We start from the raw sequence: 14,983 nt of genomic DNA, 5'->3' as shown, positions 1-14,983 counted from the left end.
CACCTGAAAGGGTTAATTGTACTATCATATCCCCCTGTAAGAGATCAGGGCTGCCAGGCAGCAGGGGCAGACCCCCCCCCCCAGTTTGAATATCATTGATGGCCAGTGCGCCCCCCCCCCCCTCTATTGTAATAATTCGTTGGTGGCACAGTGTGCGCCCCCCCCCCCTCCCTCCCTCTATTGTAATAATTCGTTGGTGGCACAGTGTGCGCCCCCCATCGGCCCCCCCTCCCTCTATAGCATTAACAACATTGGTGGCCAGTGTGCGGCCTCCCATCTCCCCCCCCATCATTGGTGGCAGCGGAGTTCCGATCAGTTTAATCGCTGGGGCTCCGATCGGTAACCATGGCAACCAGGACGTTACTACAGTCCTGGTTGCCATGGTTACTTAGCAATAGTACAATAGTAGAAGATTCATACTTACCTGCTGCTGCGATGTTCGTGTCCGGCCGTGAGCTCCACCTACTGGTAAGTGACAGCCTCAGGTCTGTGCGGCGCATTGCTAAATGAACTGTCACTTACCAGTAGGAGGAGCTCCCGGCCGGACACGAACATCGCAGCTCCCAGGTAAGTATGAATCTTTTACTATTGTACTATTGCTAGTAACCCGCTGCCACCAATGATCGGGGGGGGGGGGGGGGATGGGAGGCCGCACACTGGCCACCAATGTTGTTAATGCTATAGAGGGAGGGGGGGCCGATGGGGGGCGCACACTGTGCCACCAACGATTTATTACAATAGAGGGAGGAAGGGGGGGGGGGGCGCACACTGTGCCACCAACGATTTATTACAATAGAGGGAGGAAGGGGGGGGGGGCGCACACTGTGCCACCAACGATTTATTACAATAGAGGGAGGAAGGGGGGGGCGGGGGGGCGCACACTGTGCCACCAACGAATTATTACAATAGAGGGAGGAAGGGGGGGCGGGGTCCGCACTGGCCATCAATGATATTCAAACTGGGGAGGGAGGGGGGTCTGCCCCTGCTGCCTGGCAGCCCTGATCTCTTACAGGGGGATATGATAGTACAATTAACCCCTTCAGGTGCGGCACTTGAGGGGTTAATTGTGCTGATCACGGCCCCCTGTAAGAGATCGGATGCTGCTAGGCAGCAGGGGGCAGTCATGTACACAGTTTGTAGTATATTCTAATGAGGTTTCACGATCTAACTCATATCCGACAGTATATTCTAACATAGAGGCGTTCCCATGGTGATGGGGACGCTTCAAGTTAAAATATACCATCGGATTGGAGAAAACTCCGATCTGATGGTATAAAAGGGACTCCAGACTTTACATTGAAAGTCAATGGGGACGGATCCGTTTGAAATGGCACCATATTGTGTCAACGTCAAACGGATCCGTCCCCATTGACTTGCATTGTAATTCAGGACGGATCCGTTTGGCTCCGCACGGCCAGGCGGACACCAAAACGACTTTTTTTTCATGTCCGTGGATCCTCCAAAAATCAAGGAAGACCCACGGACGAAAAAACGGTCACGGATCACGGAAAAACGGGACCCGTTTTTGCGGACCGCAAAAAAATACGTTCGTGTGCATGAGGCCTAAGGCTGATAGACTTTACTGCAGTGAGGGGAACACTGCTGATAGACTCTTCACACTTAGACACCGTCCTGGCCAGCTGTATCTTAATCCTGTAGCCCTCACCAGGCAATTACAGACATCTTTTGAAAGAACCTTAGTTCCAGCCTGAGATTTTGCAGAGAGAGAGAGAGAGACTGACTTCGGAAAGTGAGGGGGAAGCAGTACTACAATTCCCATCTTTGCCTATATACATACGATCAGAGAAGATTTTCACCGTGATTTGTTTAGAACTGTGCTTTAATGCCGTTAGATGTACTACAACTCCCATTCTGAACTTTAGTAAAGAAAGACTGGTCTTTTCTCTACATCTGGCCTGGTTATTGACTCCAGCACTGTTCGCCAGCCACAGCACCTACACCCCCTGCCTTGCACCCATAGAACACTCATAACAACAAGGGCACCCCAACTACCATCAGACAGGAGCCCCAACATCAGTGTGTGTCCCAAGGGAAGAAAAGGTGCGTCCTTCTATCACTGCCCGACCCTAGGGAGCATCAGTGTAAATTTTTTTTGCGGACCGATTGACTTGAATGGAGCCACGGAACGTGATTTGCGGGCAATAATAGGACATGTTCTATCTTTCAACGAAACTGAAATACGGAAACGGAATGCATACGGAGTACATTCTGTTTTTTTTGTGGAACCATTGAAATTAATGGTTCCGTATACGGAACGCAAAAAACGGCCCGTACACGGAAAAAAAACCAGTCGTGTGAAAGAGGCCTTAGGCGTGGACAAATTCCCTTTAAAGGGCACACCTGAGCCGCTCTGTATTTTCGGTTAACCCTTTGGCCTCTTTCACACGAGCGTGACGGATTGGCTCCGGATGCGTTCAGGGAAACTCGCACCATTTTGCAAGCAAGTTTTGTCAGCGATTGCGTTCAGTTGTTCAGTTTTTTCCGCGCAGGTGCAATGCGTATTGATGCGTTTTTCACGCGCATGATAAAAAACTGAAGGTTTACAAACAACATCTCTTAGCAACCATCAGTGAAAAACGAATCGCATCCGCACTTGTTTCCGGATGCAATGCATTTTTCACTGAAGCCCCATTCACTTCTATGGCCCCTTTTACGCGAGCGAGTTTTCCGCGCGGGGGCGATGCGTGACGTGAACGCATAGCACCCGCACTGAATCCTGACCCATTCATTTCAATGGGTCTGTGTACATGAGCGTTGTTTTTTCACGCATCAGTTCTGCGTTGCGTGAAAAACGCAGCATGTTCTATATTCAGCGTTTTTCCCGCAGCCCCGGCCCCATAGAAATGAATGGGGCTTCAGTGGAAAACGCATTGCATCTGGAAGAAAGCGCGGGTGCGATGCGTTTTTCACTGATGGTTGCTAAGAGACGTTGTTTGTAAACCTTCAATTTTTTATCACGCACGTGAAAAACGCATCAAAACGCATTGCACCCGCGCGGAAAAAACTGAACAACTGAACACAATCGCTGACAAAACTGACTGAACTTGCTTGCAAAATAGTGCGAGTTTCACTGAACGCATACGGGCCTAATCCGTCACGCTCGTGTGAAAGAGGCCTATGGGGCCAGGCCTGCGTGAAAAACGCAGAATATAGAACATGCCGAATTTTTCACGCAACGCAGAACTGATGCGTGAAGAAAACGCTCATGTACACAGACCTGTTAAAATGAATGGGTCAGGATTCAGTGCGGGGGCTAAGCGTTCACGCCACGCATTGCGCCCACGCGGAAAGCTCGCTCGTGTGAAAGGGGCCTTAGTGATAAAACCCTCGTCGCTCGCATATGAATGAATCTAATAGGAGTCGCTGTGTGTGGTCACCGTAGCACCTGCGTCACCACCTCCCCGTACACCCTCTTACAGTCAGGACCGGATTTACTTGTTTTACCGGATTTACTTGATTTTTTAATTTTTATTTTTAGCCAAGTGACGGAACAAAAAACCTAAAAGTGAAAAACAAAATGTCTACATGACACTACCAAGGCAGCAGCGGGGGGAAGGGTACTTAAAAAGGGCAAATACCAGAGTAAGGTGTAAAAAAGCTGCCACATATATTGCTTCAATTACAGGTCTGGCTTGGGTACTGACCCCAGTGCCAACACAACTGTGCCAATCATAATGACCCCATAGCAGTACCAACCACAACGCCCCACTTAACACCTGGAACAGAGGACTGCAAAGGACTATAGATCTGCCACGGATATTTATATAGTAAGGCGAGGGCTACATTGCCACCTACTGAAAGATGTTAAAGGGGTTTTCTGGGACTTAGATATTGATGCCTATGTCCAGCACCCAGCACCCCCACAGATCAGGGCACGGAAACTTCTCTAGGCCCGGCGTACTACAGCTCAGCCCCCATTCACTTTTAATCTGAGCTGCGGTACCCCCGGCACGGCCACCACACAGTGGACCCTCGTTCGTCCGACTCCAGCAGCTGTCCGAAACAACCGATCGGTGAGGTTGCATGGTGTCAGCCCCCCCCCCCCACCAATCTGATACTGATGACCTATAACCCCTCCTAACTATGGAGCTGCAGTCCAAAGAACGCGATGTAAAACGCCCTACGCCCCAAGAAGTACAGGAGCTTCTTTGGGGTGTATTGTCGCGCGTTCCCGCACATAGACTTACCGGGAACGCGCGACAATGGGCGTTTGCTTGTTTCCTCGCGCGTATGTAAACGCCCGATAGAAATGTCTGTCAAGAGCGCATACAGAGTAAGCTCAGGTGTGAACCCAGGGGCCAGCTGTTCTGTTTTGCAAAAAACGGAATGCACACGGAATGCATATTTTTTGGCGGATCCGTTTTTTGCGGACCGCAAAACACTGAAAAAGCCATACCGCCGTGTGCAAGAGGCCTAAGGGCTCATTCATGCGACTCTGCCCGAATTGCGGGCTGCAAACCGCGGGTCGCAATATACAGGCACCAGCCGTGTGCACTGCTGACCGCTATTTGTACGGGGCACGCTCGCTCGTGTGAATGAGCCCTAATACCGGGGGTCATATATTCCCCTATCCCCCCCCTCGGCACTCACTATAGGTACAGTGAGGAGTGAAGGGGTCTTGGACTCTTGGGTAGTTACAGGGTGAACTATAAGGGCTGATGTACATGTACTGCGTCTGCTGCCGCTATACAGCCCCCTATAGGGCCCCCAAAACTAGAGAGGGAGGGGGTGCTCTGCCACTGCTTGTGGACGTCAGCTGTGGCCCCCTCCCCTTACATGTGACTGGGGCCCCTGGAACTCCCTGGTTAGGTATGTCGCTAGGAACAGATTCGGGCCAGGCAGCCTCTGGTATCCAGGAGGAGGTGACACCTGCATTGTCCCCAGCACAAGCTGTCAGACCTGTCACTCCGGGGTGTGGAGAGGGAAGAGCGGCAGGGAGTGTGCACGGAGCATGCGCAGACTCTCCTCACTGCTCACCTGTGCCCTGCTGCTCACAGCCATGGTGAACTACAGGTTCCTGTCCGCAAGTAAGTGTGATCTACTCTATGTACTGTGTGTGATCTACTGTATCCTGTGTGATCTACTGTATGTACTGTGGGATCTAGTGTATGTACTGTGTGATCTAGTGTATGTACTGCATGTATCCTGTGTGATGTACTGTGTGTACTGTGTGATCTACTCTATGTACCATGTGTGATCTACTGTATGTACTGTGTGTGATCTACTGTATCCTGTGCGATCTACTGTATGTGCTGTGTGATCTACTCTATGTACTGTGTGTGATCTACTGTATCCTGTGCGATCTACTGTATGTACTGTGGGATCTAGTGTATGTACTGTGTGATCTAGTGTATGTACTGCATGTATCCTGTGTGATGTACTGTGTGTACTGTGTGATCTACTCTATGTATCCTGTGTGATCTACTGTATGTACTGTGTGTGATCTACTGTATCCTGTGTGATCTACTCTATGTACCATGTGTGATCTACTCTATGTATCCTGTGTGATGTACTGTATCATGTGTGATCTACTGTGTGTACTGTGTGATCTACTCTATGTACTATGTGTGATCTACTGTACCATGTGTGATCTACTGTATCCTGTGTGATCTACTCTATGTACCATGTGGGATCTACTGTATCTTGTGTGATCTACTGTATGTACTGTGTGATCTACTGCATGTATCGGATCTACTGTATATACTCTACATACTATATATCATGTGTGATCCATGTACTGTACATACTATATAGCATGTGTCATGTGTGATCCGTGTACTGTACATGTTTACACATCTACATGGTACATACCACAGACATGGGGTGACTGGGGTCCGGTGTCTTTCCTGTGGCAGCGCAGGATGGTTTCAGAATTTAGGACCATGACCTGCGCTGCCGGCAGCTACAATATAGTTGTCAGGACCTTTATAAGTAAACCAGTCGCCCCCATTTTTTTGCTAGAATGGAAGCGTCCTCTTAGGGCTCATGCACAGGACGGTACTGGCTCAGTGGCCATATTGCCGCCCACGGGCACCGCCCATAATGTGCACTCCGCGCTGCGCTGCGGACCCATTGACTTGAATGGCTCTGCGATCCGCTAGATACAACCGAAGATAGGACTTCAAGTTATGAAGCTCTTCCGTGGGCTCTCAGGTCCGTGCCTCCGCACAAAAATATAGAAGATGTTCCATCTTTCGCCGTATGTTGCGGATCGCGGACCCATTCAAGTCAATGTGAGTACACACGGGTGGCGCCCATGTATTGCGGACCCCTATTTGCGGTCCGCAGCACAGGCACTGAGCCAGTACGGTTGTGTGCACGAGCCCTTAATCTGAATCTTCTGTTCATTCATAGCAGCCAAGCAGAGCTGTAGTGTAAAGCATGGGGGTAGAAGATCAGGACACTGCTAGACAGTTGCCTATGGATTCTGTAATTCTGCTGCGGCTTTGCATCCCCTGACTACAGTTTAGTAGAGGGTCAGGGTCACTGCTTTGTACGTAGTCCATGGCTTATAAATGGTGTGATGCAGCTATAAAAGCCCCGTCTCCGGGCACATCCTGTTGGCCTCGCTCCATGAACTGCTCATTAACCCTAACAGCAGGTACTAATGTCAGACTGGCTGACAACCGGAGGCCCTGCACCTCACAGATCACTGCACGCCTTCTGATAAGGTGTCAGATCTGCGGCTCCAATCATCTGTGCTGATCCATTTCTCTTGTACAGAGATCCGAATAAGGGTTAACAGCCAAACAAAATGCTATATTTATTGCCCCGATTCTGTAGTTTGCAGAAACACCCCATATGTGGCCGTAAACTACTGTACTGGCACACAGTAGGGGGTAGAGGGAAAGGTGCGCCGTATGGTTTTAGAAGGCCGATTTTGCTGGACTGGTTTTTTTTACACCATTTCCTATTTGAAGCCCCCCTGATGCACCCCTAAAGTAGAAACTCCATAAAAGTGACACCATCTAAGAAACTATACCCCTCAAGGTATTCAAAACTGATTTTACAAACTTTGTTAACCCTTTAGGTGTTGCACAAGAGTTATTGGCAAATGGAGATGGAAAATTTGCCAAAATATTTTAATTCTCAAATTTCATTTGAATCCATTTTTTCCAGTAACAAAGCAAGGGTTAAAAGCCAAACAAAATGCTATATTTATTGCCCCGATTCTGTAGTTTGCGGGAACAGCCCATATGTGGCCGTAAACGACTGTACGGGCACACGGTAGGGCGTAGAGGGAAAGGTGCGCCGAATGGTTTTTGGAAGGCAGATTTTGCTGGACTGGTTTATTTACACTATGTCCCATTTGAAGCCCCCCTGATGCACCCCTAGAGTAGAAACTCCATAAAAGTGACCCCTTTTTGGAAACTACGGGATAAGGTGGCAGTTTTGTTGGGACTATTTTTAGGGTACATATTATTTTTGGTTTATCTATATTACATTTTTGTGAGGCAAGGTTACCAGAAATAGAAATTCTGAAATTTCATCTCCATTTGCCAATAACTCTTGTGGAACACCTAAAGGGTTAATGACGTTTGTAAAATCAGTTTTGGATACCTTGAGGGGTGTAGTTTCTTAGATGGGGTCGCTTTTATGGAGTTTTTACTCTAGGGGTGCATCAGGGGGGCTTCAAATGGGACATGGTGTCAAAAAAAAAGGCCATCAAAATCTGCCTTCCAGAAACCATACGACGTTCCTTTCCTTCTGCGCCCTGCCGTTTGGTCATACAGCAGTTTACGACCCCATATGGGGTGTTTCTGTAAACTGCGGTATGAGGGTAATAAACATTAAGTTTTGTTTGGCTGTTAACCCTTGCTTTGTTAGTGGAAAAAAACGGATTAACATGGAAAATTTGCCAAAAAATTGCTTTTTTGGCACCGTTTTTATTTTTTACCGTGTTCATCTGAGGGGTTGGGGGGGTATTTTTATTGAGCAGATTCTTACGGAGGTGGCGAAAGCTAATATGTCTATATTTATTTATTTATTTATTTATGTTTTACACTATATTATCTTTTTATCAAGAAAAAAAAACATTTTAGTATCTCCATAGTCTAAGAGTCATTTTTTGTTTTTGTTTTTAGCCGATTAGCTTATGTAGGGGCTCATTTTGCGGGATGATAGGACGGTTTTATTGGCGCTATTTTGGGGGGCATATGACTTTTTGATTGCTTGCTATTTCAATTTTTGTGATGTAAGGTGACAAAAAAATACATTTTTTTGCACTTTTTTTTCTTTTTTACCGTGTTCATCTGAGGGGTTGGGGGGGGGGATTTATAGAGCAGATTCTTACGGACGCGGCGATACCTAATAAGTCTACTTTTTTATTTATTTTAGTTTTACTAAATATTTTTGAAAAATGTATTTTTTAGTTTTAGTGTCTCAGGTCTGAGAACTAGTTTTTTTTATCCGATAGTCAGCGGCTAAATTGGGATATAAATTTAGTACTCCATGGAAGTGTGGTACTCCCTGAAGCAACCGTCAATGCAGAGGCCCGGATGATCGGGGCACGTGTCGCACTGAGTAGTGGTGTCCTTCCGTAGCCCCCTCCTGCGACACACTCTGCACTTTTTTGGGGGTCCGTCCCTTCTTTTCATTATGGGGGACCACACCTGGAAAGTGTTGGCCAGGGACGATCCGGGCGCCTCCAGTTCCCGAGGTACTCCGGCCTGCTCTTTCCCGGTCAGAAAAGATCAGGGCCTTGAGGACTACCTCATAGAACTGAAGGAATGTCCCTGTGTTGCCAGCGCTCCGGGACAGCACAAAAGAGTTGTACAAGGCAACCTGCACCAAGTAGACCGCAACTTTTTTGTACCATGACGAGTTTTGCGCATGGCATTATATGGCTTGAGGACTTGATCAGAGAGATCAACTCCTCCCATATACCGATTGTAGTCGACGATACAATCAGGCTTAAAGACCGTTGCCGCGGTACCTCGCACAGGGACAGGGGTGATGCCGTTACTGTGAATTGTGGACAGTACAAGGACATCCCTCTTGTCCTTATATCTGACCAGCAACAGGTTTCCACTGGTAAGGGCACGGGTCTCACCCCTGGGGATAGGTACCTGGAGGGGGTGGGCAGGGAGGCCGCGTTGATTTTTCCACACGGTCCCACAAGCGGATGTGGATCTGGCGGCGAGGGACCGGAACAAGGGGATACTAGTATAAAAGTTATCCACGTACAGGTGGTAACCCTTATCTAGCAGTGGGTGCATAAGGTCCCACACAAGTTTCCCGCTAACACCCAGAGTGGGGGGACATTCTGGGGGTTGAATACGGTAATCTCGCCCCTCGTAAACACGAAACTTGTAAGTGTACCCTGAGGTACTCTCACAAAGTTTGTACAGCTTCACGCCATACCTCGCCCGCTTGGAGGGAACATACTGGCGGAAAATGAGTCTCCCCTTGAACGCAATGAGAGACTCATCAACCGCGACCTCTCTTCCAGGTACATAGGCCTGTACAAATTTGGCCCCAAAGTGATCGATGACCGGCCTGATTTTGTACAGGCGGTCATAGGCAGGATCACCTTGGGGGGGACATGCTGCATTATCTGAATAATGCAGGCATTTCCGGATGGCCTCAAACCGGGTACGTGTCATGGCCATACAGTAGAGTGGGGTCTGGTAGAGGACGTCCCCACTACAGTAATGCCTGACACTGGGTTTCTTGACCAGCCCCAAGTGCAGCACGAGGCCCCAAAACGTCCTCATCTCGGCTGCACTGACCGGGGTCCAGCCACCGGGCCTAGCCAAAAAGGAGCCCGGGTGTTGAGCAAAAAACTGTTGGGCGTACAGATTCGTCTGCTCTACCATCAGATTCACAAAGTGGTCACTGAAAAAAAGACTAAAAAAGTCATATTCAGTGAAGCCCACTGTGGGAATCTGGATTCCTGGTTGGCCTACAAAATCAGGAATCACGGACTTAAATCTCTCTAGGGTATACCAGACAAGTTCACCGGCAGGGGGCTCCGGTAGATTTAACTGGTGGGCCGGAAAACTAGTACGAGCCCCAGAGCTGCTCGTACTAGGGTGGGCCCCAGGGTCCCTAGCATGGCGGTTCCCTTGCTCCGCCTGGCGGCGTCTCCGCCGCCTTGGGGGCTCATCATCATCGCTAGATGATGAGGAGGACGCGGATGACAACAGGAAAGTGGGGTCATCCTCGTCCTCACTAGGACTCTCGGACTCAGAGGCAAGCTGGGCGTATGCCTCCTCGGCCGAGAACATCCGGCGGGCCATAGGGGAGTGTGTGTCTGCGTGTGTGTGTGCGTGTAAATCTTTATTCAGTGTGCGTGGGGGAACGGGTGTTCACGTACTTATCCCTAAAACTAACAGAAAAATAAAATAAAAGACTAACTAAAAAAAGGGGAAAAAATTTGAAAATTTGAAAATTTACATTTAAAAAAAAAAAAAAAAACAGCTGATCAACCGTCCGAAGTTGATCAGCGGTGGGGTGCGCGATGCGCTAACAGTGGCCAGACGCTAAGAGTGCCGGCCACAGTCCGCGATGCACACAAAAAATAAATAAAAAAACTGGCTGCGCCCCAAAAAAGTTGGGGGGGGGGGCAGGGGGGCAAGCGGCAGCACCCCTGCGGGGTCTAGGGTCACACAGCTGTGCTGTGGAGCCCAGACACGCTATTTAGGGTGATGCAATCAAAGTTTTTTTTTCCCACTAACTTTGCCTTTTATCTCCCTGCCTAGCCCAACCTTTCCCTAGCCTTTCCCTAATTACCTGGCTGATCAGATGAGGGGTGCTGGGGCACAGATCGGGTGCTGGGGCACAGATTGGGTGCTGCTGGCTGAGATCCACATGTGCAGTGGCAGCGCTCCTCTCTCCTCTGCTCCCCGGACACAAAAGGAGGAGGAGAGGAGCGTTGCCAAGATTTGAACGTCGCGCTCCCCGCCCACCTACCAATCAGAGGCGATCCTGAGAGGTGATGTCACATCACCTCTCAGGATCGCAGGATGGTGATTGGCGGGGTAAAATCACACCACCGATCACCATCCTGTTCCGGGTTATCGGGTCCTCAGAGACTCGAATAACCCGGAAATGCAGCAAACCGCAGGTCTGAATTGACCTGCGGTTTGCTACGATCGCATATACGGGGGGTCACAGGACCCCCCGGTGAAGTGGCCCCAGGTGCCTGCTCAATGATTTGAGCAGGCATCGGGTTCCGATCACCGCCCGCCGCGCGGCGGTGACCGGAAATACACAGGGCGTACAGATACGCCCTGTGTCCTTAAGTACCAGGACATCAGGGCGTACCTGTATGCCCTGTGTCCTAAAGAGCTTAAATCGCCCTATGTAAAAATGTGTGATGTAGTACACTTGGAAAGCTAGTGAGGTAATTATAATCGGGGTGGAGCGGGGACGGGCGTGCTGTCTCTGTTACGCTTGGAAAAGCCCTTTTAAAAATTCTTCATTTGTCCATTTTAAGGTCCTGATATTTTTGCAACTGGGCTAAATTCTATAATATTGGTTATATATAAATATATATGAAGTTACTGGTGTATATTTTTCTATAGGGTTTTAGCTACCGGTGTGTTCACCCTCATCTATCGTATTGGTTTATAATTCAGATCGATAGATATCTCTTAGAGGTTGTATCTAATTTTTGTGATGTTTGTAGATCTTGCTACAGTGTTTCACATTGACGCCCGGGGCGTGCCAATAATAATCCTGACAGCTATGAAGTAATTCTTCAGAAACGGTAAAATCTAGTCGAGAGGTCTATATACAGTCAGGTCCATAAATATTGGGACATTGACACAATTCTAACATTTTTGGCTCTATACACCACCACAATGGATTTGTAATGAAACGAACAAGATGTGCTTTACCTGCAGACTGTCAGCTTTAATTTGAGGGTATTTACATCCAAATCAGGTGAACGGTGCAGGAATTACAACAGTTTGCATATGTGCCTCCTACTTGTTAAGGGACCAAAAGTAATGGGACAGAATAATAATCATAAATCAAACTTTCACTTTTTAATACTTGGTTGCAAATCCTTTGCAGTCAATTACAGCCTGAAGTCTGGAACGCATAGACATCCCCAGACGCTGGGTTTCATCCCTGGTGATGCTCTGTCAGGCCTCTACTGCAACTGTCTTCAGTTCCTGCTTGTTCTTAGGGCATTTTCCCTTCAGTTTTGTCTTCAGCAAGTGAAATGCATGCTCAATCAGATTCAGGTCAGGTGATTGACTTGGCCATTGCAGAACATTCCACTTCTTTTCCTTAAAAAACTCTTTGGTTGCTTTTGCAGTATGCTTTGGGTCATTGTCCATCTGCACTGTGAAGCACCGTCCAATGAGTTCTGAAGCATTTGGCTGAATATGAGCAGATAATATTGCCCGAAACACTTCACAATTCATCCTGCTGCTTTTGTCAGCAGTCACATCATCAATAAATACAAGAGAACCAGTTCCATTGGCAGCCATACATGCCCACGCCATGACTCTACCACTACTATGCTTCACTGATGAGGTGGTATGCTTAGGATCATGAGCAGTTCCTTTCCTTCTCCATACTCTTCTCTTCCAATCACTCTGGTACAAGTTGATCTTGGTCTCATCTGTCCATAGGATGTTGTTCCAGAACTGTGAAGGCTTTTTTAGATGTCGTTTGGCAAACTCTAATCTGGCCTTCCTGTTTTTGAGGCTCACCAATGGTTTACATCTTGTGGTGAACCCTCTGTATTCACTCTGGTGAAGTCTTCTCTTGGTTGTTGACTTTGACACACATACACCTACCTCCTGGAGAGTGTTCTTGATCTTGCCAACTGTTGTGAAGGGTGTTTTCTTCACCAGAAAAAGAATTCTTCGGTCATCCACCACAGTTGTTTTCCGTGGTCTTACGGGTCTTTTGGTGTTGCTGAGCTCAACGGTGCGTTCCTTCTTTTTAAGAATGTTCCAAATAGTTGTTTTGGCCACTCCTAATGTTTTTGCTATCTCTCTGATGGGTTTGTTGTGTTTTTTCAACCTAATGATGGCTTGCTTCACTGATAGTGACAGCTCTTTGGATCTAATCTTGAGAGTTGGCAGCAACAGATTCCAAATGCAAATAACACACTTGAAATGAACTCTGGACCTTTTATCTGCTCATTGTAATTGGGATAATGAGGGAATAACACACACCTGGCCATGGAACAGCGGAGAAACCAACTGTCCCATTACTTTTGGTCCCTTAACAAGTAGGAGGCACATATGCAAACTGTTGTAATTCCTTCACCGTTCACCTGATTTGGATGTAAATTCCCTCAAATTACAGCTGACAGTCTGCAGTTAAAGCACATCTTGTTCATTTCATTTTAAACCCATTGTGGTGGTGTATAGAGCCAAAAATGTTAGAATTGTGTTGATGTCCCAATATTTATGGACCTGACTGTATATATATCACTAGCAGAAGGAACCGGCTTCGCACAGGTATATTTAATCTATTTCATTTAATGTTTGTGTGTGTCGTTAAAAGATAACGACAATATCCCCCATAAGTCCCCTTTCACACGGGCGAGTTTTCCGCGCGGGTGCGATGCGTGAAGTGAACGCATTGCACCCGCACTGAATCCGGACCCATTCACTTCTATGGGGCTGTGCACATGAGCGGTGATTTTAACGCATCACTTGTGCGTTGCGTGAAAATCGCAGCATGTTCTATATTCTGCGTTTTTCACGCAACGCAGACCCCATAGAAGTGAATGGGGGTGCGTGAAAATCACGCACGGTTGCTAGGAGACGATCGGGATGGGGGAGCTGATGATAAAAACTGAACAACAGAACGCAATTGCAGTCAAAACTGACTGCATTTGCGTACCTACTAGCGCGAGTTTGCCGCAATGCACCCGGACGCATCCGGACCTAATCCGGACACGCCCGTGTGAAAGAGGCCTAACAGTGACCTCTACAGCACCTCGCCCCCTTAACACTGACCCCCCCACAGTGCCCCGCCACTTTAAAGTAGGACCTCCACAGCAGCCCATCCCCTTAACTTTGACCTTCACAGCAGCCCGCCCCTTTAACAGTGAGTTTTACAGCACCCTACTCCCTTGACAGTGACCTCCACAGGGGCCCGCCCCCCCAACAGTGGCCTCCACAGTACCCTGCTGCCTTCACAGTGACCCCCACAGCAGTTGCCCCTTTAATAGTGGCCCCTGCCCCCTTAACAGTAACATCCAGAGTGAACGTGACCTCCACAGTGACCTCCACAGCGCCCTGCCCCTTTAAGGCCAGGGCTACATGACGACATGTGTCGCGCAACAATTTTTTTAAAGATGGATTTTTCTGCATCGCAGTGCAACACCATAGACTATCATTATAAAAATTGTCGTGCGACATCGTGTCGTGGCTGGGTTGTTATGGAAACCTGGAGTAAAGCTGTGTGTATGTGGGGACTAAGAGCCTGCAAGCTTCTATTGGCTGATAAGGGACATGTGACCGTGTGTATGGCAGTTGGGATTTGAAGAGAAAGACTTGCAGGATTGTATTGGCTAATGCAGGTCATTTTTTGGGAATATCTCAGGAACGGTACGTCCTAGAGAGCTGAGACCCCCACAAGATTTATTTCCAGGTAGCAAGGGATGTGTATACCAAGTTTCCAAGTTTCGTTGAAATAGATGGTTGCGTTTTTGAGTGATTGCGGAACATAGATACATATACACACATACATACATACATACATATACACACATACATACATACAGGGAGTGCAGAATTATTAGGCAAGTTGTATTTTTGAGGATTAATTTTATTATTGAACAACAACCATGTTCTCAATGAACCCAAAAAACTCATTAATATCAAAGCTGAATATTTTTGGAAGTAGTTTTTAGTTTGTTTTTAGTTTTAGCGATTTTAGGGGGATATCTGTGTGTGCAGGTGACTATTACTGTGCATAATTATTAGGCAACTTAACAAAAAACAAATATATACCCATTTCAATTATTTATTTTTACCAGTGAAAC

The 14,983-nt window shown here is 47.7% G+C and overlaps 1 protein-coding gene across 1 annotated transcript in view; it reads left to right on the top strand.

Moving 5' to 3' along the window:
- Positions 1 to 4,933: 4,933 nt before the first annotated feature.
- FAM3B (FAM3 metabolism regulating signaling molecule B) overlaps positions 4,934 to 14,983 on the top strand; it is an 88,036-nt gene continuing 77,986 nt past the window's right edge. The window contains exon 1 of the mRNA XM_040423075.1: positions 4,934 to 5,048. Within this exon, the coding sequence (XP_040279009.1) occupies positions 4,973 to 5,048 (76 nt within the window). The 5' untranslated portion in view covers positions 4,934 to 4,972. The remainder of the gene's footprint in view (positions 5,049 to 14,983) is intronic.

Source organism: Bufo bufo, chromosome 3 (genome assembly GCF_905171765.1).
Source record: "Bufo bufo chromosome 3, aBufBuf1.1, whole genome shotgun sequence".
NCBI classification, from domain to species: domain Eukaryota; kingdom Metazoa; phylum Chordata; class Amphibia; order Anura; family Bufonidae; genus Bufo; species Bufo bufo.
This window is presented reverse-complemented; position numbering and strand designations above follow the sequence as displayed.